This window comes from Photinus pyralis, unplaced genomic scaffold, assembly GCF_008802855.1.
Source record: "Photinus pyralis isolate 1611_PpyrPB1 unplaced genomic scaffold, Ppyr1.3 Ppyr1.4_LG1, whole genome shotgun sequence".
Classification (NCBI taxonomy): domain Eukaryota; kingdom Metazoa; phylum Arthropoda; class Insecta; order Coleoptera; family Lampyridae; genus Photinus; species Photinus pyralis.
This window is the reverse complement of record NW_022170249.1, coordinates 10,717,244-10,739,131: the sequence shown is the minus strand read 5'-3', so window position 1 is coordinate 10,739,131 and position 21,888 is coordinate 10,717,244. Positions and strand designations below refer to the sequence as shown.

At 36.9% G+C, this 21,888-nt stretch overlaps 3 protein-coding genes across 5 annotated transcripts; 1 reads left to right on the top strand and 2 right to left on the bottom strand.

Moving 5' to 3' along the window:
- Positions 1-1,891: 1,891 nt before the first annotated feature.
- Positions 1,892-4,015, top strand: LOC116168973. The gene is made up of 2 exons (XM_031485009.1): positions 1,892-2,413; positions 3,376-4,015. The coding sequence occupies exons 1-2, from the start codon at positions 1,982-1,984 to the stop codon at positions 3,934-3,936; spliced, it is 993 nt and encodes a 330-aa protein (XP_031340869.1). The 5' UTR covers positions 1,892-1,981; the 3' UTR covers positions 3,937-4,015.
- On the bottom strand, positions 2,413-4,422 carry LOC116169009. Its single transcript, XM_031485043.1, has 2 exons — positions 4,009-4,422; positions 2,413-3,341 (listed from the first exon to the last, which is right to left on the bottom strand). The coding sequence occupies exons 1-2, from the start codon at positions 4,399-4,401 to the stop codon at positions 3,039-3,041; spliced, it is 696 nt and encodes a 231-aa protein (XP_031340903.1). The 5' UTR covers positions 4,402-4,422; the 3' UTR covers positions 2,413-3,038.
- A 3,578-nt stretch (positions 4,423-8,000) lies between these two features.
- Positions 8,001-12,781, bottom strand: LOC116168925. Of its 3 annotated transcripts, XM_031484943.1 has the most exons (7): positions 12,491-12,781; positions 11,871-12,025; positions 11,514-11,821; positions 11,028-11,462; positions 10,537-10,699; positions 10,357-10,487; positions 8,001-10,230 (listed from the first exon to the last, which is right to left on the bottom strand). In XM_031484943.1, the coding sequence occupies exon 7, from the start codon at positions 9,847-9,849 to the stop codon at positions 8,263-8,265; it is 1,587 nt and encodes a 528-aa protein (XP_031340803.1). In that variant the 5' UTR covers positions 9,850-10,230; positions 10,357-10,487; positions 10,537-10,699; positions 11,028-11,462; positions 11,514-11,821; positions 11,871-12,025; positions 12,491-12,781; the 3' UTR covers positions 8,001-8,262. The 3 variants fall into 3 exon arrangements, with proteins under 3 accessions (XP_031340803.1, XP_031340808.1, XP_031340815.1); XM_031484948.1 differs by having other exon boundaries at positions 11,871-12,781; XM_031484955.1 differs by lacking the exon at positions 11,871-12,025.
- Positions 12,782-21,888: the final 9,107 nt, after the last annotated feature.

The window sequence follows — 21,888 nt, the reverse complement described above, 5'->3', positions numbered from 1 at the left end:
ATGATCGCCAAACGATCTCAGCAAAGCATATCCTGATGTATGTATATGTAGCTCCTCGGATAAGGTATTGTTAAGGTATTCAGTTACTTTACCTTCAACATTGAGTACGTCGACCACAGGGATGAACATTTCCATATCTTTCACTGTTAATACACGTACTTTAGTACAGTTGCAAAAGAATTAATTACATTCTAATTTCACATACCTTTTCAAGGTAAAATGTCAACGTGACATTTTCGGAAATATCTCCTTACAAATTCATTGTATTCCATCAATTGCCGAACTGATCGAAACCGTTCCAATAAGTTTCTTTTGATTTGAGTGGATATAATGTTAAAACCGCCTCCGCAGCAGAGCAAGCAACATAATCTTCCACTGTGATTACGAGTACTGACGGTACAGCATAAAACAACACATTACTATAGCAACGACAATAGCTGTAATTTAGTGAAAAATCGTCGGAGCTCATAATTTCGTTTGTAATTTCTTGTAGTTGAATTTAAAATTACCTACCCCAGTGAAGTCGACGAAAAAACGTTGTATGCAATTCATGTATAAATCGGCGATTAAAACGCCTCATTTATACACTCATTGCATAAATAACTATTTCGAGGCGTGAGAAAACCGAGGCCACTTCGGAGCGCATCCATTCTTTCGGTTACAATTTAGTTGAGAAGTGGGAGTGCGAATTCCGTGCGTTCCTTGATAGAAATCCTGAGGCGACTGCTTTCGTTAATAGCCACAACGTTCTAAAGCATGAACCCTTAAATCCACGCGACGGTTTCTTCGGTGGACGGACCAATGCAATAAAATTGTACCATCGTGCGGAAGAACACGAAGAAATTAAATATTTAGACGTCTGCTCTCTGTATCTCTTCATTAATAAGTATGGAAAATACCCACTTGGACACCCCCGCATGCGTATGACACAGAAAGAACTCCGCACAGTGGATATTAACAGTGTGGAGGGTTTAGTGAAACGTACAGTGCTACCGCCTCAAACATTGTATCATCCTGTTTTACCGATGCGTTGTCACGGTAAACTAATGTTCGCACTATGTCTGAGTTGAGGCCATGAACCAGGAGGAGTGCAGTCATAACAATGAACAGCGACAGTTTACTGGTACTTATGTTGCTGATAAGCTTCGAAAAGCCGTTGCCCTGGGCTACACCATACAACAGCTGCGCGAAGTGTGGGAATACGACGTCACCCAATATGACAGGACAACACAATCTGGTGGATTGTTCTCGTCCTATGTAGATAACTTCCTCAAGACGAAGCAGGAATGTAGCGGATGGCCAGCGTGGTGTATCAACGAGGACGCGTGTATACAGTACCTGACTGACTATCTAGAGGCATGAGGGCATACGTCTCGACCGAAACAAGATATGTGAAAACGCAGGCCTTCGCTACATAGCCCAGCTATTCTTGAACCCGTTTTGGGGCAAGTTTGGCCAGTTTTAACAATTGAAGGTAAGTCGTAAATGGTCATGCGCTTTCCTGGATTATTCTTCATCCATTGATCTGCACAGTTATTAAAATACTTTTTAAAAGGACCATATACTCCTCGATCGAGTGGTTGCAGTCGGTGGGAGGTGTGTGGGGGAAACGACAATAATGTAATAAAATTAGCTCTGCAATATTCTATCAAAGAAATCGATACATGTGAAGAGTGATTGTCCAATAAAACTAGAACTTTGTTAGTCTCGCTAGGTTTGGCGTGTTTCACAAAATGATTCATAAAGCCAAGAAACTCATTAGGTACCTTTACACCAGCCCGCTTTCATGCGAGTTTGGCATGTGCCGTCCCAATCGCAAAGGAAAGAACGTCAGTGTAGATGCGATGTAAGCGCGCAAGTTTGGAACGTGTTTGTTCCTGTAGGTTTATCGCGCGGTAAAAGAGTGTCAGTTTCGTTTACACTAAAAGTTCTCTCGCGTACGATTCTCATTCAGAGTTGTTCAAACTGTGCACTGTGCAATATGACGCAAGACTCAAGATACTGGTCGAAAGAGTTGGTAACCAGTTTCATTGAGATGTACCAATCTTATCCATGCTTATGGAAAATAAAGTCTAAAGATTACACCAATAAAAACCTAAAAAATGCTGGATATGACCAATTACTTGAACTTTGCAAAGGGGTGAATCCCCAAGCTAATCGGGATTATGTGATTAAAAAAATTCAAAGCTTCCGCGGGTCTTTTCGAAAGGAAATGAAAAAAGTTTTGGATTCTAAAAGGAGTGGAGCAGGAGAGGATGATGTTTATGTACCCACGCTGTGGTACTACGATTTATTATTGTTCACTGTGGATCAAGAAATGCCAACCCAGAGTATCAGCAATACTGATGAGGAAGAAGCGCTTACTGAGGAAATGACAGTGGGTGATACAGATAAAGAAAACGATCCATCTCAGGTAATTATAATGCAAATCATATACATATATTTTTCAGTATTTATTAAGCTTTTCCCTTTGCTAACATAGCATCTTGCCAATGAACTTTGCCTTCTGAATTGAAGTATTTCGTATACTTGTCACGGTTAGTTTAGCGGCCACTGTGGAATTTTTTTGTCCAGCACTTTGTAAATTGGGAAGTTTTTCACCATCATTCCTCCAGTCACCCATGTGTACTTCATGATTTACCAAATCTTCTTGATCAAATGATGTGGGCGTTACATAAGAAGTTCCGCTTTTACTCAAGTAATTGTGTAGGGCACAAATAGCCAGAACAACGTAGTTTATGCGTTGTGGATCCGTGATATGTATAGCCGTATGCAAAATGCGGAAACGTGCAGCTAACAAGCCGAAAGCGTTCTCAGACACATTTCGCGCCCGGGATAATCTATAATTGTAAATTCACTTTTCATATGAAAGATCTCTTTGTGGGAACGGTTTCAAAAAATTTTCATGTAACGAACACGGTTCATCGCCTAGAAAAACAAAATTAAGCTTTCCCTTTGTTTCATCTTGATCCGGCAAATTTAGTTGTCCTGCATTAAATAACATGTATGTAATACATAAGTAATGTTTTAATATTGCTTTATAACAAATCTTTTTTACCTTCTATTAGTTTCCTATGAAATTCAGTATATTCCAGAACACCACCATCTGAAATTCTCCCATTTTTTCCAACATCTACGTAAATGAATTGGTAATCTGAGTTTACTAGAGCCATTAAAACAATACTATAAAAATTCTTATAATTATAATATTTGGCCCCTGTGTGAGGAGGAGGTACAATCCGTATATGCTTTCCATCGAAAGCTCCCCCGCAGTTTATAAATTGCCATTTACTTTCAAATCCTTGCGCAATGTTACACCATTCTTGTTTTGTTGTGGGAAACTGTAAAAAATAATACGGTTACCTTACCTTACAGGAATCAGCGGAATCAGCCCGATCTTCCACCACTAATGCAACATTACAAGCAAACTTAAGACAGTCAAAACCATGCGCACCCAAGCAAACCGGGAAGGCAAGTGCTAAGAAAAGGCATACTGACTTCATGGATTATTGCATGAAACAGTTAGAATCCAGTAATGATGTAGATGAATACGATGCAGTAGGGATTGCGTGGGGAAAGAAATTAAAGAGAATGGATCCAAGACAAGCAATTTACGCAGAAAGTTTAATAAATAAAATAATAATGGATGGAATGTTGAAAAAGTTGACGGAAACAACAAACATTTACGATGAAAGCAGATCATCTACATCGACACCATTTCCCGAATTTTCACCTTACACTGTATCATCAGACAACTCCTCTCCACAGTTAACAGTATCGAATATCGAATCTACATCTACACGATTTCCGCAATTTTCATCCTTCACTACTGTGTCATCAGAGAACTCTGCTCAACACTGTACATTATCTAATGTCGAAGAGACGGACCCATGCACAAGAACCTATTATCAGAACGTTGCAAACTTTTTGAAGTAATTCATAGATACTATGTACGAGTATTTAAGCATTTTATTAAGTTCAGAAATATTATATCTTTCATATACTTACCTTAAGATGTGTTTTTTTGAGAACTTGCCATATAGCTTTGCAAGTTTCGGGAATGATTTGACATAATGATGATGGCGAAATTCCAGTTGTAAATTTTAAGTCTTCAAACGAACGACCTGTAGCTAAATAGCGCAAAGTTGCTGTGAGCCTTTCTTCAGCACTTATACTTTCGCGCATAATTGTGTTCTCTTTCGATATTATAGGTGAAACTAACTCTAACAAGGCACTAAAGGTTGCCGAATCCATACGCAAGTAATTTTTGAAATCGTCAGGATAATTTTCGCGCAATTCTTTAATTAGCGGCATATGACCATGTATATTCCGATCTACCATCCATTTTTTGACCCAAATTTTTTTTTTATTTCCTGGATGCGACAAATACGCCACTGCCATGCAGAGCGCCACTTTCAATTTACGTTCTCTGTTATGTCTATACATCTTCTGTAGATCAAAATAACACTAAAACGACTAAAACCGTTTAGAAAGATTTTAGAAATTCTGAAACTCCACCCGACATGTTAATCCCGCGTGAAAGTTGACGTTTTTCGATTTACACTAACAGGTTTATCCCTTCACGTTCCGGAATGCGGGAAAGCATGTCGAACTGGAACGTTTAAATTTTAAGCTATAAACTCTTGGAACGCTACACTCTTGGAGCGCCACTGGCGTGCGAGATTGGCGCGTACGCGCCATTCTCGCATGAAAGTGCGCTCGTGTAAAGGTACCTATTTTCTCTTGCATCCATCCGGACTTATTTCCTTTCCCTACGCATCCAATAGGCCCATCTCTAATAAAATGATCTTTGAAATGTAACCGGGGAAATACAAACATTGGTGGAATTGCGTTACCAACTGCATTTACAGCCACACACAGCGTAACAAGTGTTCCACGCTCTTGAGATGCTATTGATCCTACTTGCTTGGTACCCTTTTTGGCTATTACTTTGGTTGGCTTTTGAACCGTAGAGACACCAGTCTCGTCAATATTGTAAATATTTTGTGGTTCAAAACTGTGTCTTTCCAATACAGTTGCCAGTTTATTAAAAAAGTTGGAAACGTTCTCTCTATTGAAATTCATGGCTCGTGCAAGGCTGGTTGCTTGGGGGGTTCGATGTGTTAAATGAGAATTTCTTCTCAGGAAAGCACAGAGCCAATCTTCACTAGCGTGTTCTACTTCATTCCATTTTTGAGGATAGTTAAGCCGGTTAGCAGATGCAAACTGAAACGCTAGTTTACGAAGATCCCTTGTGGTGAGCCCAAAGTACAAATCGACAGTTTTTTCACAGTATTTTACTAGCTGTGACTCCTGCTCAGCAGTAAACACCCTGTTGTAAGGATTGTATCCTACCTTAGGCTGTAAATTATTACGTAGAGCATTCACAAAACAATTTAATGAAACATGGCACATTCCATAACACTTAGCCACTTTTCTAACAGATGCCTCATTATCAATCACCCTTTTGGCTGCTTCTTCATAAATTACTGTAGGTATCAGTCCCCTTTCGGTCTTCCTTGGTCTTGGTTTCTTTATTCGGCAAAGGCAAAATCAACGAGTACAAATTGCTAAGTTCATCAAATGATCGCACAAAAGCTTAACAGTTTTTAGACCACGAGCCACCAATATGAAACCCTCCCCCCCCCTGTGGGAATTTATGACATACTTTTTTTTGTTGGCGTTACCTACCAGATTAAGAATTCAATTGTTTGCCCTTTTTAAATTACAGCATATTCGGGGAAATTAAGAAATACTGAAAAATGTAAAAAAATTAATGAATTTTTTATTTTGTTCAACTAACAACATATGATTTTATAGTATCATTTGTAATCAACTGTCATTTTCTTCCTCCTCGTGTATTAAGTCGTCTAAGTTTAGTACTTCGGGTTCATCTTCATCTTCAAATTCATCCAGTTCAAAGCTTTCTGGAACGTCAAGCAGTTCGGGAGGCAACGGATCTCCTTTAATCCAATCAAACATAAGCTCACCATTCTCCAACTTCCACCCATGTCCTACTGGAGTTGGTGTGGAGGGTTTAGCTACATGTGCGTTATTCCATACGTAACATTGGTAGTTGACACGTTTTATGTGGTTTTCTAATGACGTTTTGCATGGGGGAAGTAGACTTAAATCCACACCTTTATTGTTGGGCAGAGAAAATGTAGTTGTGGGAGAATACTTTTGTGAAAACAAATCAAACCGTAGTTTGTTTATATCTGTGTATTCCTTATTACTGTACAAGCAACAGACGAATTCTTCCAGGCCGGTCAGTAACGTGTCTGTAATTGTCGGTGATCCTCCTAATGATGTAAGGATAGGTACAAACTTTGAAAACTTTTCCAATTTAGATTTCACGGACAACTTTCCATGACGAACAAAGGAGCTGGTGGTGTCACATCCGGACAGGGCATGCACATTCCACAGAGCATGGCTCATTTCTACACCTAAATTATGAGAAATGGCGGTGACATTTATGACTCTTCGTTTGTTACCTGTTCCTGTATCAAAGTATACTATATTTTTAATGTTGCTGGCATATCTTAATAACAACATAAATACGTCTGTGTCCGGGGATCTAACTCTGATGGGTGAATTGTCTTGACAATATTTTGAAGCATGGAAGCAGTGTAATATTATTCTAGTATCTGCTTCCTCTTGTGAGGAGCATAGATCTTCTGGTATTGTATGTTTGATAGTTAATCCGTCTTCACTAGTAAAGCAAGTGCACTTATTACTATGTGAAAAGTAAAGATTCCTCCCATGTAAGTAGTGGACATATTTGTGCTGAGCCCATTCATTATGTAGCAGGTTAACCAGTTGTTCCTTATTTTTGCCATTAGCAAGGAATTTTTTCCAATCCCGTGGAATCTTGGTTTTAGGCCCTCTTATTAAAAACGTATCTCCACAGCCCCTTCTTTGTCTTTCAATGTTTTTAATAGATACATCTAAATAGGTATCCGTAACAAAATCTATCCTGCTGCATTTTGGAAAGCGGCTCAAGACAACCTCTGCTAGTTCACCAAAGGTTTCTGGAATATTAGTAAGAGCCTGAAAGTAAGCCATACCGTCAATCACATACATACATTCTTCAATCTTAGGAGGCTCGTGTACTATACCCTGAACCTCCAAAGCATGGAGTATTTTCAACTTTTCTGTTTTTGTTGGACATCCATCGGCAGTGGCTAATGCCCATGGTACTGGACCTAATGGATATGACATCAGCTTCTCAAGGCTAATTTACAAGTCAGTAGCGTTTAAACATGACGTTTACCCGTTTGCGTTTTGTCTTGTTAATCAACGTTTACAACTGAGTAACAAATAAAAATGTTATTGGGAGCAAGGAATTCAAATATATTTAATAGTTGGTAGTTTTCATGATTTTTCGTGTTTTTTCGGGATATGCTGTAATTCGCATGTGGCAAACACCTAAAACCTTAAAGTACATGTCAATACAAACAAAAAAATGTATGTGTCGAAAATTCCCACGGGGGGGGGGAAGGTACATACCAGCCTCCGCTCTATTTATGAAAAACAGGCAGACACAAATATTCTCAAAGAGGTAGGAGAGGCTTTATTCTTGAAACTATATGGATGCACAAGGTCTGCATGTCTGAATGACAGTAGATATTCAATGTAACTTAAAGCTGTTGCAAAAATGTCATTAAAATCCAAATTTAACATGGCATCCCTCGCTCCAACATCTGGAGCTGCTGAACAACACGCTTATCGAGCATCTATCAAATTCAAAAATGGAATGGAGATAAGGAAATCAGCGCTACGGACTGGGGATGGATCATGCAGCAATGTAACTTTGGTTGAAGTCGAGGAAAATGAAGAACTTGTCATGGAAGTTTAGGAAATCGGAAATGGTCAACACCAATTTATTTTTTAATGTGAATAATCTGAAAATATTTTTTACTTAAAATTAAGATACCGCAATTATTTTCTTCTAAAATAACATAAACAAAATATTACATGCATTTTCAAACAACGGGGGTAATGTACCAAGAAATGGTGCTTTGGCTTAAGATCTTTGAAATATTTCAAGTACAACTGGTGGTGTTCACTTATCAAAATATATAACATTGAAGCATGCTCGGGGAGTATAGAGGTACTCAAACATATTTCAATTATTTTCAACAATGTTAGATATCATTCCCAAAGCTCATTATCTTCTGGTATAAGATCACCAACGATTAAACTAAAATTTCGTACTAAGTTTAACATTTCTGCTGAAGACATAACGATACATCCTTTCCTTTAACGTTGATTTAATGAATTATACTGAAAAAAACGAATTCTATTATTTAAACTATTTAATGTGAAATATCGATCTTTGATAAATGTTGAAATGATTTTTGCCATATCATAGCGACATACACCTTCTAAAAGGTCATGCATTATATCGCATGCAGTATTTTTGGTTGGATGGAAATTAGGCAAACTATTAAAAACACACCTTTCTTTAATACCGCGAGAACATGTGGCGACATCAGTTTCATAATTTTTCTCATTTCGAGCGAGTTGAGTATCCTCCACTAATTGACTATGAATCAATTTTTTATCGGCAATGCAAAACCTACATGGGTAATTTGACGAAAAACTTTCATGGTAACCTAAAACGGAGTGAATCCCTAGGTTGTCCCCCACCAATAAAACTAGCGGGAAACAGATATTAATATTCTGTCCAGAATATTTAACGTTAAGTCCTGTATTTTCTAAAGTGGTTAATTCCGCTACTAACTTACTAAATACAGCATGATTTCCAAACGCAGTTTTATCATTGGCGTTAAATAACTGGACCAAAAATATATTATCTAGTTGTGAGGAGTATTGTGGAGGAATTACAGGTAAGGTGTAATAAACTGCCCCTATTTTATACACCCCGGCATGCGATCCGAGTGGATTAGACGATTCAAAATCGTCATAGTAAATTATTAATGGGAGCAAAATTTTGTTTGGTAACTTAGTTACAAGCTTCCGCCAATAGTTAGCTTGCATTAGATTTTGTATAGAATTCGAAGAAGTTTCTAAAAAGTGTTTGTATTCAAAAATTTTTTCCAAAACCCCAGGTAATTCCAAAAATGCTTGCAAGGTGTCGATCATACTAATAAATATACCTTCACTTTCTTTAATGTTTAAAATAATTTTATCGTTTTTTCTTAGAGTGTCAGTTAAAGTTCCAATTGCAAAACTTTGAGGCTTTATAAAATAATTACTTTTTTCAAAATATTTTATTCGCAGGTGCTCTGTCTTTAAGTCAAAGAAGGGGTTATCTAAATGATTAAATACTGCTTCAATTTCCTCAATTAGTTCTACTGGAGCATTTGTCATATACGGTTTAATTTTATTTTTAATCATAGTTATAAATCCTGTTGAAAATAGTTCTGCTGTATCATTAATTATTTGATTTATGTCAGTTCTGTTTAGGGACGCATTATTATGCAATTTAGATATAAAATTGATTACAGATAGCCTGATATTTTCATTTATATGGCGAGATGATATATCTCCGACATTTTCTAGAATTTGCACATCTGAGGGACCATTGCATTGCGGAACATTAGACAACGAAGCATTTGACTCGTGAAATTCGCTTAGCAAACTGACATTTGTGGTAATATTTTGATCATTTAGTCGCACGTCCAATTGTCCCTTATTAACACAAAATTTATTAAATTTGTGTTTATTAACAAGATGTTTCTTAAACATATGTAAATTTTGATATTGACGGTGACAACCAGACTCATTACATGAAAAGTGCTTAGCATCATTATGTTTAAATTTAATGTGTGTAAAAAGTTGGTTCACATTTATGCAAAACTTTTCACAAAATATACAATTCATGTTAACCTATAATCACGTTTATTCATAACGGTAAATGTGGAAAATTCAAAACTGATCCAAGGCAACAACTAAATCCATAATATATGGGACCACTTTGTCCCATTTTGTTTTAATTTTAAAAAGGCACAATTGCACCAGCATATATAAATGTTCACATTGAAAGGGGTAATATAAATTGCATGCATGAAATGCTTTAAAACAGATTTCAAATGCTCGCAAAGTGTCAGTAAAACGATAACGTACGCTATCCAGTACCAAATAAGCACAATCGATTTCGAGTAGAGATGGTCCCAAAATGATTATGTATGGTTGCACGGTTGCGTTGGCCTCTTTACCTGTATTAATTTTTTCTTCGATTAGTGCATCAATATCTGCCGGTATCTGAAAACCATATTTAGATTACACGGAGCCTATATAATGTAGACGTTTGTAATAAAATTATAGATTGATGTATGTGTTATGGTTACAACATGAAGGTTGATGATCTTAGAATGTCGGGCATATTACCTTTGCATGTAAAATCAGAGATTGCTGGCATTCTAATGTAGTTGCTTTCCAATGATCTTTACCTTTTCTTGATCTCCCTTTGGGAGGAACTAAATATGGTAGTAATAACAATTGAACTGCAGTTTTTGAACCTGAAAATTAAATGATAATAATACAATTATAAAATACAGAACCCCTTACTTTGATTTAATTCTTGATTTTCCAAGAGGTACAATAATTCCAAACCCGCCGTATCTTTGACAAAGTCTTTTTTGTTATTGAAAATAATTTGATAGAAATTTTCCCAATTATCCTGAAGTAACAGTCCTTTGTCTGGGAACAGCTTATCGAAATCAATGTCGATCTACAAAAAAAATGCGTATAGGTTTAAAACATTGGTAGCACAATTAATGTGAATATTTTCCCTGTGCCAATGCCATTTTTCTATTTTTCTTTCCGCACAACAGCGGTTAAGGAAGAATTTTTAAAACTTGTAGTTTTCGATCGCAGTTACCGAAAACATGTGTATGCATGTAAAAATTAGTTTCTATTTTTCTACAGCCTCCAGAGAGAAATGGCAAACAAGCAGTATTCACTATACGGAAATAACACCTCTACAAAATTTATGCATATTTTACTATCCATGTCTATGGATAATCTAATATGCTGTTTATGATTTCTTAAATACTTACCAAACTGAATCCTAATGTTGCCTTTAATGGCGGCCACTCTGTTAAAAAATCATGCACATTTTTTAAATCACAGTTGTGTCGCATATCAAATGTTACATTCCAGTGCCTGATTACATCACTCCATGGTTCTAAACGACATTTTAACCATTGATGACTTTCCTTTTTTTTATGGTTTCTGCTGCTGTATCATTAGTGACTTCGGGAGTACTTAGTTGTGTGGCACTTGAACTTGAACATGGAAGGAGGCCAGCTTCACGTAATTTTGTTCTACTGTTACGATATCGGTCCACCAATTTCCCTCGTGCTACTTGAGATCTACTAAATTTCGAGTTAATTTTTTTCACTGGTTTCACAAAGTAAATTTCGGCTTTTTCGGTTGGAAAAAGATTGATAATCTTCGAAGTCAACTCTTCTAAGTGCTCATTGGACAAGTAGCTAAAAAGACATTGTTCTGGAACTATTCGAATTCAGTAATTAAATAGTCACCTGCCATGAGTTTTAAAAATATGTGAAATTATCAAATCTACTAAAATAGTTCGATTCCTCCTATCTAATGTGTTATTATCTTTATACTGTTTTAGAATTATTTTTCCCATGCAAGACTCTTCAAGTATTGACTTCAAATTAAAATTTTTAGTTGGATTTATAAGTTTGTCAAATTCTTCTTCCCCATAAAATGTGGTAAGACTTGGATTTATAGGAACATATTGTTCAATTGGCAAAATGGGTTCAAGATCACTAGAGGTCGAGCAAACACTTGGAGTAGGAGTCACTGTTGTGCTAGAACTGTGGCCCTGCAAATATTTGAAAATTATGTACCGGTGTTTACTATATTTAACTTACGCTTGTTTCAAGATCAAATATTATATCACTATTAAAAATTTGTTTATAGTTGTTTAATTTTTGCATGAATTTGGCCAGTGTGCCAATTTTGGGAATTATACTTTTAATTATATCTGGTTGCAACAACAAAAGCGCCTCATGGTCAATATCGTTTTCTAAAAAAAGATTACAATACAAAAATAATGTTTGCAGATCTATAAACCTATGGGAATGAACAAAGATGAAAAAGCATATATTGCTCTAAGTAAACAGTATACGTTTTCCAATGAGCGTATCCCTATGTAAAAGAAAATTAGTTCTATTTGCGTGGACGTGTCTTTTTTTCGCTTACTTCACTGTAACGTACCTACATAATTAAAATTTAAATCATAATCAACTTCAACACACAATATCAAGACAATTGGTTATTTGATTTACAAATTACAATAAACATCTGTATTGAACAATGAGGTTTCTGAAGTCGCACAGTTTTGCAGTAGCGATTGAAAGCATTTTGTTAAAGTACTTCAGAAGTATACTGAAAAAAAGCAAAGATGATCAAGTAGGATTAGCCTGTTAACCGTATACCGTATGCTTAGGTATATAATTCTATATACGAATATCAAAGTTTGTTTACATACCTTTAAAAATATCTATTAGTGATTCAAAGCCCCAGTCTTTTAGCAGCTCGGATACATCCATAATAATTGAAATCAATCAAAATTACACCCAAACTTTTACACGTATAAGCCACAGTCGACTCGGCACTAAGAATGTAGGTTTACAGCGTACTTGCACCTCAAGTAACTTGTCTTGTTTTCAATAAAATAACCAACTTAGCAGTTTTATTTGTGGAACAGTGTTCATTCAAAGAAATTCTTTTGAAGCAAACAAAGGTATATTATTCCAAAGATGATTTATTTAAATGGAAGAAATGCATTCCCTAACATTTAAACGCACCGGATTATATTATTAAAGAAAACATATCTTTGGTCTAAATGCCGCGGATATACGTTTCTTTGAAATAAATAGCTGAAAATAATAACCAAAGGATTGAACATTTCTGGGGAAATAACATGATTCTTTTACACAAAATGCATGTTACTTACACCAAACAAAATACTTTGGTAATAAACCGATACAACGAAATATCGAAGGATCCTCAGTATTACAATCACTTTTAACGACAATTTATTTTAATCTTACAAAATACATTTTATAGTTAACAAAAATGCATCAAATTCACGTCTTGGGCTTTGAGATAATGCTCTTGGTTTTTTTCCCAACGATCTTGGTGCATAAATAACGATTTTGACATGTTTTGATCAAAATCCATGTGGTCCATAAAAATAGATCAGATTCATGTTTAGATCATTGAGATAATGCTCTTGATCTTTTTCCCAACGATCTTGGTGCATAAATAACGATTTTGACATGTTTTGTCAAAATCCACGTTTTCGCCAAAAATTCATCAAATTCATGTCTTGGGCATTGAGATAATGCGCTTAGTCTTTTTCCCAACGGTCTTGGTGCATAAATAACGATTTTGACATGTTTTGATCAAAATCCACGTGGTCGCCAAAAATGCATCAAATTCATGTCTTGGGCATTGAGATAATGCGCTTAGTCTTTTTCCCAACGCTCTTGGTGCATAAATAACGATTTTGACATGTTTTGATCAAAATCCACGTGGTCGCCAAAATTGCATCAAATTCATGTCTTGGGCATTGAGATAATGCGCCTAGTCTTTTCCCAACGATCTTGGTGCATAAATAACGATTTTGACATGTTTTGATCAAAATCCACGTGGTCGACAAAAATGCATCAAATTTATGTCTTGGGCATTGAGATAATGCGCGTAGTCTTTTTCCCAACGCTCTTGGTGCATAAATAACGATTTTGACATGTTTTGATCAAAATCCACGTGGTCGCCAAAAATGCATCAAATTCATGTCTTGGGCATTGAGATAATGCGCCTAGTCTTTTCCCAACGACCTTGGTGCATAAATAACGATTTTGACATGTTTTGATCAAAATCCACGTGGTCGCCAAAAATGCATCAAATTCATGTCTTGGGCATTGAGATAATGCGCGTAGTCTTTTTGCCAACGATCTTGGTGCATAATTAACGATTTTGACATATTTTGATCAAAATCCATGTGGCCTCAGAAAAATAATTTAACATTTTTGAATCACACACATGCGGTTATCAAACGTGCACGTTATCAACTCTTTCAGCATCAAGATAATGCGTTTGAAAGCATTTACAACTCTAAATTCATGTGTAAAGAATAATTTTGGGTACATTTTGCTCTAAAACTTTTGACCGAGACCACAGAGAAGAGTTATATTGAATTGTTACACATCTAAGAGTCATAGGGAACAATCTAGCGAAAGTCCGAACTCGATACATGACCTAGGGAATGAAATATGTTAATTTTTATTATATTGAGTTCGCAGTTTTTCCTGTTCCCGATTCACTCGAAGTCGTATAACTTTTGTTCCTGTTGAACCAGCTTCCTGAAAATCAATAGCGTCCGTTCTTAATGTCCAACGTACCCGTATACCAAATTTCAACACAATCGGCCACTTTAAAAAAGAGTTAGAGCGCACACGGACGGACGGACGGACGGACGGACGGACGACAATACAAAACTATAAAGGATCTGAGGATCCTTAATAAAGAAATAAGTTGGAAGAAATATTTTTATTAATTTAAAATAAACGTTTCTCTCAGTGTACACTTTCTTGTAACGTATCGACCCTAAAATACTTTATAACTTCACATCTTGGCGGAATGATCGTAACGACATTGAAATTAGATTCTAAAGAAACTGTTGTAGTTACGTTATGATCATATAAGCCAATATTAAAATTTCCATAATCAATCATTGCTTTGTATTTGAGAAAAAAATCTTTTTTGACTTATGCACATAATTAAATAAAATATGAAGTCTGTATCTTCTATTTGTCGCTTACGTGTGGGTACCGCTTAAAGTTGCGACGTTCCCCGGGATGCTGCCGATGGGACTGCTAATCGTTGGTGGCTGCGTGCTACTCTTCTCGTCTTATGGTGGCTTCCATATGCCGCCTAATTCTCGTCCATAGAACATATATGATGAATAATGCCAACAAGGTTGTAATGATAATAATCCCAATTTCCGTTACATTCCAACCTGTCGACTCGGAATTCGTTTGGTTTGCATTATTATTACCCGACCCGGCCGCTTCAATTATTATTTGTTCTCGAGTTTTTTGCGAACTACGGGAATTACACGTTTTCACTAGTTTAACCCTTATGTCCACGGTGGGGTACCCGGGTAATTTTTTTAACTATTCATTTAAAATTTCTGATTTTGGTGGCGAATTTATGGCTGATGCTTCAGATATGCCCCGAACATAGTTAATGCAAGTTATTTATTTGAAACTATAATTTGTTTTTACATAAAAATACAACAAAAAAATATTTACTTACAAATAACTTAATGTCAATTCTGGGGTTACCCAGGTAACTACAACGGAATATCATCGGTGATTGGGAAAAAAACTCGTATAAAGTATGTTCTTGTTAGAGATAATTTGAAATATGCAAATTTAGTGTGTTGTAAACAAAACTGAATGTTACTACTCACAGAACTGACACTTTGTAACAGTGATACAGTGTTCATCACACACTGGGCGATTGCAACTTCCGCAACATTTTCTTGTCTTCCTTTTTCTTTTGTTTGCTTGCTGTAAACAATCGAAGCAATTTCCAAGAATGGGAAGACGACCGCTGGCATCACGTTTCAAGTTCTCCCTATTCATAGGGGGAATTGACACAGATTTTCCTATCATGCATTCAATTCCTGACCTTGTTGAGAAATTCCTGACGCACGCTGGATTTGCAGCCCGAGTGTAAATTGCGCTTGCTGTAAACAATCGAAGCAATTTCCAAGAATGGGAAGACGACCGCTGGCATCACGTTTCAAGTTCTCCCTATTCATAGGGGGAATTGACACAGATTTTCCTATCATGCATTCAATTCCTGACCTTGTTGAGAAATTCCTGACGCACGCTGGATTTGCAGCCCGAGTGTAAATTGCCGGCATTGAAAGCTCTTTACCCAAAGTTTGCAGGAAAACTCGACGCCTGTGTGTTATACGTTTTTCTTGGGGATTATTATCCATATAAATTACATAAGCTGCTAACGCTGCAATATCCAACATATTGTAAAAAAACGCAACTGGCCACCTTAGCGTTTTTCTCTTTGTCGTATAGTGTGTACACAATTTATCCATATTATCCACGCCCCCCTTGGTACTATTGTAAAAGTGTATGATTTCCGGCTTTCCAGAAGGCCCAGATGTTGCATCTGTATAATGCATAGTGGATAATAAAATCACCGATTTCTTCTTTTTGGGTACATATGAACAAATTGTGACATTGTCAGAAGTAAATCCAAACAACGAAGACATTTCTGGTCTAGTAATCGACGGTAGCATTTCTTTGGGTATGTATGGTTTGTTTTTCTTTAGCGTGCCAACTATTGATAGATTCCAAGACATAAGTAGTCTAGCCAGTGGCAATGTAGTAAAAAAATTGTCTGTAACAATGTTTCTTCCACTTCCTTTATATTGGTTACAGAGATCCTTCACAACTCGCTCTCCTTGATTTACTTCCCTTCCGATTGACGATTTACCAGTATAAATCTGGCCCGTAAGAGGATAAGAGTTTCGCGAGTCGCAAATCCACCATACCTTTATCCCATACTTTGACGGCTTCGAAGGCATGTATTGTGTGAACTTGGTTCTTCCTCTATAAGGAAATAATTGTTCATCAACTGTGAGGGATTCGCTTGGTTTATATTTGGAACGCAAGTTATGATTCAGCATCTCAAAAATATCGGAAATTGCAGCAGCTTTTGTCGTTATTAGTCGTTCTTGCCTTGTAACGTCGTTATCAAACCGCAGAAACTTGTTCAGCTGCCAAAAGCGATTTATTGACATACTTGCGCGATATAGGGGGTACGCGTCGGTTTTCCACAGCTCCTTTGTATGCTCAAAATTTGAATGTCTTACACCCGCAGTAACCAAGATACCGAGAAAAGCATTAAATTCTTCCTCAGTTACAACTTTCCACAACTTCTGTGGTTTAGTAGGATTTTCATCGTTGTATTTTGAATAAACCCTTTGTGCTTTTCTGTTTGTTTCGCGAATGATTACATCACAAATTTCATTGGAAAATATACATTTGAAGGTATCACGTACTGACAGCGTGTGAGTTTCACGCACTGGGCCTGATTTTTCACGCAAAATATTATGCCGGAGTATTTTCTGGGCTCCAGAAGGTCTTGAAAGCCATTCTGTGCCATCTTTTCCACGAAAGGTATTGCTACAGTGATTTGTGGCATTCTGATTATCTTCATCACAACTATTCTCGTCGTCGTCGTCACTCTCAAACTCAATATTACTTTGCGCTAAAGCATCTTCAACGTCAGAATCATTACAGTAATTATCAGGCACCCACTCGTCTTCTGAGTCACCTTGCAATTCTGGCAACGCATCATCTTCTTCGTCAGACTGTATACTTTCTTGCAGTTGTTGTAAATAGTTTTGTTGTGCTTCGTATGATAACATCCTGTACTCGGCTGGAGTTAGTTCCCTAAATTTGTTCATTTTAACTTTATAAGCTGAATGTTAACACTAAACTAGCACGGATTACAGTGACAACCTTAACTTACAAATGGCCGACAACGACTAACGCTTAAGTGCTAAACATATGCATAATAGAAAGCCGCGTTTGCGCTAAAACGAATTGGTACCCGGGTAACCCCACTATAGACAACGGTAAATATTTTTTGTCATAGACACAAGGGTTAATTATTTATCCTTTAATAATTGGTCCTTTTAAGCAGGATCGCCATGTAATGTTCCAATAAAAACATAATTGTTAATTATCTTTATTCCTATAATTACACATCTAACTTAAATTGTCTAGCTTCATTCACACTTCGATTATTACTTCTCTACATTCCTCAGTCGTTCCTCAATCAATCAGCTGTCCCCCTCCAAACCAAACCTAATACCCCATTTACATGCAGCTCACTTCCGCGGCAGTGAGCAGCGCGAGTATGTGGTATTTCGAGCGGAAGTTAAAGGACTGGCAGCGCAAACTGCGACAGTCCGAGCGACCGTTTACATGCTGTCGGCAGCCTGCTCTGCGCCCGCTCATTTGTTGTTGTTCGCGTGAAATGAAAACGTTGTTTTTGTATTTTGTGGGTAAATTATTTCGTTATGCCCGAGTGGAACAACGAAAAAGTGCTACGGTTCTTGAAGCTGTATGCAACGGAGAGATTGTTATGGGACGCATCTAACAAAGAACACAAGCTTAAACACAAAATCCACGATGCGTGGAAAAGAATAAGCAACAACCTAGATAATACAGCAATTGAAGAGCTAAAATCGTTGATGGCAACATTCAGGCCCCTACTAAAACAGAAAAAAGCTTCAACGAGGTCTGGAGCGGGTACCGACGACGTGTTTAAAGTTTAAACCTATCTGGTTTGCGTTCGATGTAATGGAAGGCTTTCTTGAAACGGTTTATATATATATATATATATATATATATATATATATATATATAACTTGTAACTTTTAAAGCAGTGGTAGGCGCACGTCTGGCTACAGGTTGTATGTTCCTCACAGCAGATAAATTTGTATTATGTTGTCTCCATGAGCCTTCAACAAATACCCCGTTCACTACGGAATCGAAAGTTCCAGGAGGAGTATATTCCGGAAATGTTCACTTTTTCTTAAGAAGTTATGTAATAAAACACAGCTCATAGTTATTGTAGGTACTTTGTCTACGTCGATTTCTATCGGTTTTTTGAAAACTCTAAATACGGATGTCAACACACCGAAGACATTTTCAACAATTACACGAGTACTTGAAAGTTTGTAATTGAAAGTACGTTCACTCGTACCTATATCGTGATTCCCTTTCATCACATTTCTACGTAATGCGAAAGCCCTATGACATATGGTATACATTTTTCTCTGCCAGGTAACGGGGTATCTGGTGGTAAATTAACTGTATTTGTGATAATTTTTTGCCAGAGGAGATAGTTGTGAAAAATCCCTCCATCGCTAATACGCCGCTGGCCACCTATATCGGCAAAAATAAAGCGATAATCACTGTCAACTAGAGCCATTAAAACGATGCTGTACGTTCCTTTATAGTTATAATATTCTGAGCCCCTGTGTTCTGGACTTTTAATTACGATGTGCTTCCCATCTATAGCCCCGACGCATCGGGGAAACTTTTTTCTAAATCCTTCTTCTATGGGTATCCATTGCTCTGGTGTTTCTGGTAACTGAAACAAAGAAAATTGATATATAAATAAATTTCGTATTCTTGTACATTATTTTTAAACACACAATTACCTAATAATTTTTTTTCCAGCCTGAATAGACAGATGGTCTGGCATCCCCACCTCGATCACAGGATGCAGATGATACGGGAAAAAAGAAGAGAAAGACCAAGATAATGCTACTACCACTATTACAACAAATAGAGCAAATGATGCAGTCAAAACCGTGTGTGGCTAAAAAAAGACGCACTGTTCCAAGTCCTTGACACAAATCTTGCCCAAAAACAAATTAATGACAGTTTCAATACGCTAAACCAAGTCTTACAGGCCAAGAAACCTAACATCGAAGATGATTGCTCCCTGTACGCTAAACTTTTAGCTACTAAATTACGAAAATACCCAGAAAACCCATTATAATGTAATGTAATTGGAATTTCTTAATTCAATAATTAAAACATAATTGTTTAGTAAGTAAAAGTGGTGATTTTAAGGTATTTTCATCAATGGTAATGTAATGGGTTTTAATTTTGCCACATATTATTTTAATGACATAAATTTCCCTTAGATAATGTATTGTGTACCATGTATATCAAAAATCCGTGTAACACAAATAAATGGGGTGACGATGAATTGACCGGCGATGAAATAGCTTGCGATGGAACAGCCGCGATGAAACGGCGGCGCTCAAATGGCGGCGCTGAATTGTCCTAGACCGTGATAAAGAGTAGCGTTGTTAATGCCATTACAGAAGACATTTTTTTGTAATTGTTTAAATCATTTTCTCATTAAAATTTAAATTTGACGATTACCTGTGTTTATTGCTTACCTTAATTTGCTCTTTTAAAACAATATTAATTGCTTTACAAACTTCAGGTACCATCAACGAAATGGTTGGAGTAGAAATTTTGAATAAGTAGTACCTATCGGTAACTATCCCCTGTTGCCAAATATCGTAAAGTTATTGCCAAACGGATTTTTGGTGGTATTGATATTCTTACTTTTGTCTCTTTCTTTATCATAGGCTCAATTTTATTTAGCAAAAATTCAAAATCAATGGGTGACATTCTACAGAAGTTATAAAACTCTCCAATTCCTCGCAAGTCAACTCCTGGAAAAAGTTTTCCATACTGCTTCTGTAAAAAAAAAAGCTATAGTACCGCCCAATTAATACCTACGTTTAATATACATAGAGTGTGTTCCCCGATTGTTTGATCGTTTCAGTGACGAGTGAAGTGCTCTTTGGGAACGAGATACGCACAAGAATCGGGGGACACACTGTATATAAAAACTAAAATGAACTTACAATGTTCTGTTACGATGAATCGCCGTCATCCACCACCGTCTTCTGCGACGTCGACGTCTTTTTTCTGTCACATTCATTTTTAAAATATAAGTGTAATTTTGCAAACTTAAAACACAGAGCGCTGTCGCTGCAACAATTTCGACTTCCTCCATGACCGAAGAAATAGACATGCACTGAGCGTGGAGGGCTAAATGTGGGTGGAAGTTCAGGACAGGGAAGCGGGCAGTGCGAGTAGCAGTGGCTGCATGTGAATGCTCGATACTGCCGCGGAAGTAATTAGAGCAGGGAAGTGGGCAGCGCGAGTAACAGCGGCAGTGGCTGCATGTAAATGAGGCATAAATGTTATACACATCACATAGGTTGCTCATTGTTACAATAAAAATGAATAACCCATGGAAATGGTAACCAAACTTTAAATATTTGTTTGAACATCCGTTGGATTTTATTGGGTGGTCACACATATTCCATGGTTAAATATTTTAGACATAGAGTATGTAGTTCGTTACTTAATAACATTTTAATGCATACATTGAAAAACAGATATCTACTTCACAATTTTTTTCTTTTTAATCGTTGGGTGCAATGCCGAAACCACTCGGAGGATGTTGTTTGATTTCTGAAACAAGAAACATTGAAACTATGAATTAATAAGAAAAGCATAGCTTGTTTTATACACAGGTTATTACTGGTTTAATGAACGAATGGGACTGGGATGTTTGACTTGGAGACGTCTTGGAATTGGAGTCGACGTTTGTAGCGGCACTGCTTGTACAGTTGAGGCTGGAAGAATCGCTAAACTGCCCTCAAACCCCTTAACTTTTAACTGAAGGGTGTCTTTTAAGGTCTTTAACCTTTCCGATAATTTTGAAAATAGAAGTTCTGGATCTGTCCTAAAACCAATACGACCCTCTACGTGCAAGAGTTTTGAATTTATTTTTTATAGGTACCTCCATCATGTGTCGAGTCCTCAAAATCAATAATTAATTCGGAAAGCTGGCCTTATATATGTTGATTAAAAAAATGTTAACAAGGAATAAATGAATACTAAGCAAATACTACTACTACTATCTACACTAAATATCTAGGGTTACTAGCCGGCCGTATTCGGCAGGCGTTTACGAAGTTAAACGACTCAACACGAGTGGTACTAAACGTGAACGAAGAAGAGTTTCTCCTTTTCCTCCCTTCGAGGTAGAAAACGTATATATTTCAGTTGCTGCACATTCGAAGGCTTTTCCAATGTTTAAAGCTTCCAAATCTGGTCTCATTTTTGTGACTAGCATTTTAGGCGTGTGACTACAGTCTCTTATTTTTTTTGCAGACTGTTGTTATTGATTTAGATGTCCCTCACAATACGGCAGAAAACGAATTTTTTGAAGATGATA

Bases quoted from the DNA above. Each gene is read 5' to 3' on its own strand.
- LOC116168973 (XM_031485009.1), top strand. From the start codon at position 1,982: ATGACGCAAGACTCAAGATACTGGTCGAAAGAGTTGGTAACCAGTTTC. The intron at 2,414-3,375 runs GTAATTATAATG...CTTACCTTACAG, and splicing joins AAGAAAACGATCCATCTCAG to GAATCAGCGGAATCAGCCCG.
- LOC116169009 (XM_031485043.1), bottom strand. From the start codon at position 4,401: ATGGCAGTGGCGTATTTGTCGCATCCAGGAAATAAAAAAAAAATTTGG. The intron at 3,342-4,008 runs GTAAGTATATGA...TATTTTTTACAG, and splicing joins TCAAAAAAACACATCTTAAG to TTTCCCACAACAAAACAAGA.
- LOC116168925 (XM_031484948.1), bottom strand. From the start codon at position 9,849: ATGAATTGTATATTTTGTGAAAAGTTTTGCATAAATGTGAACCAACTT.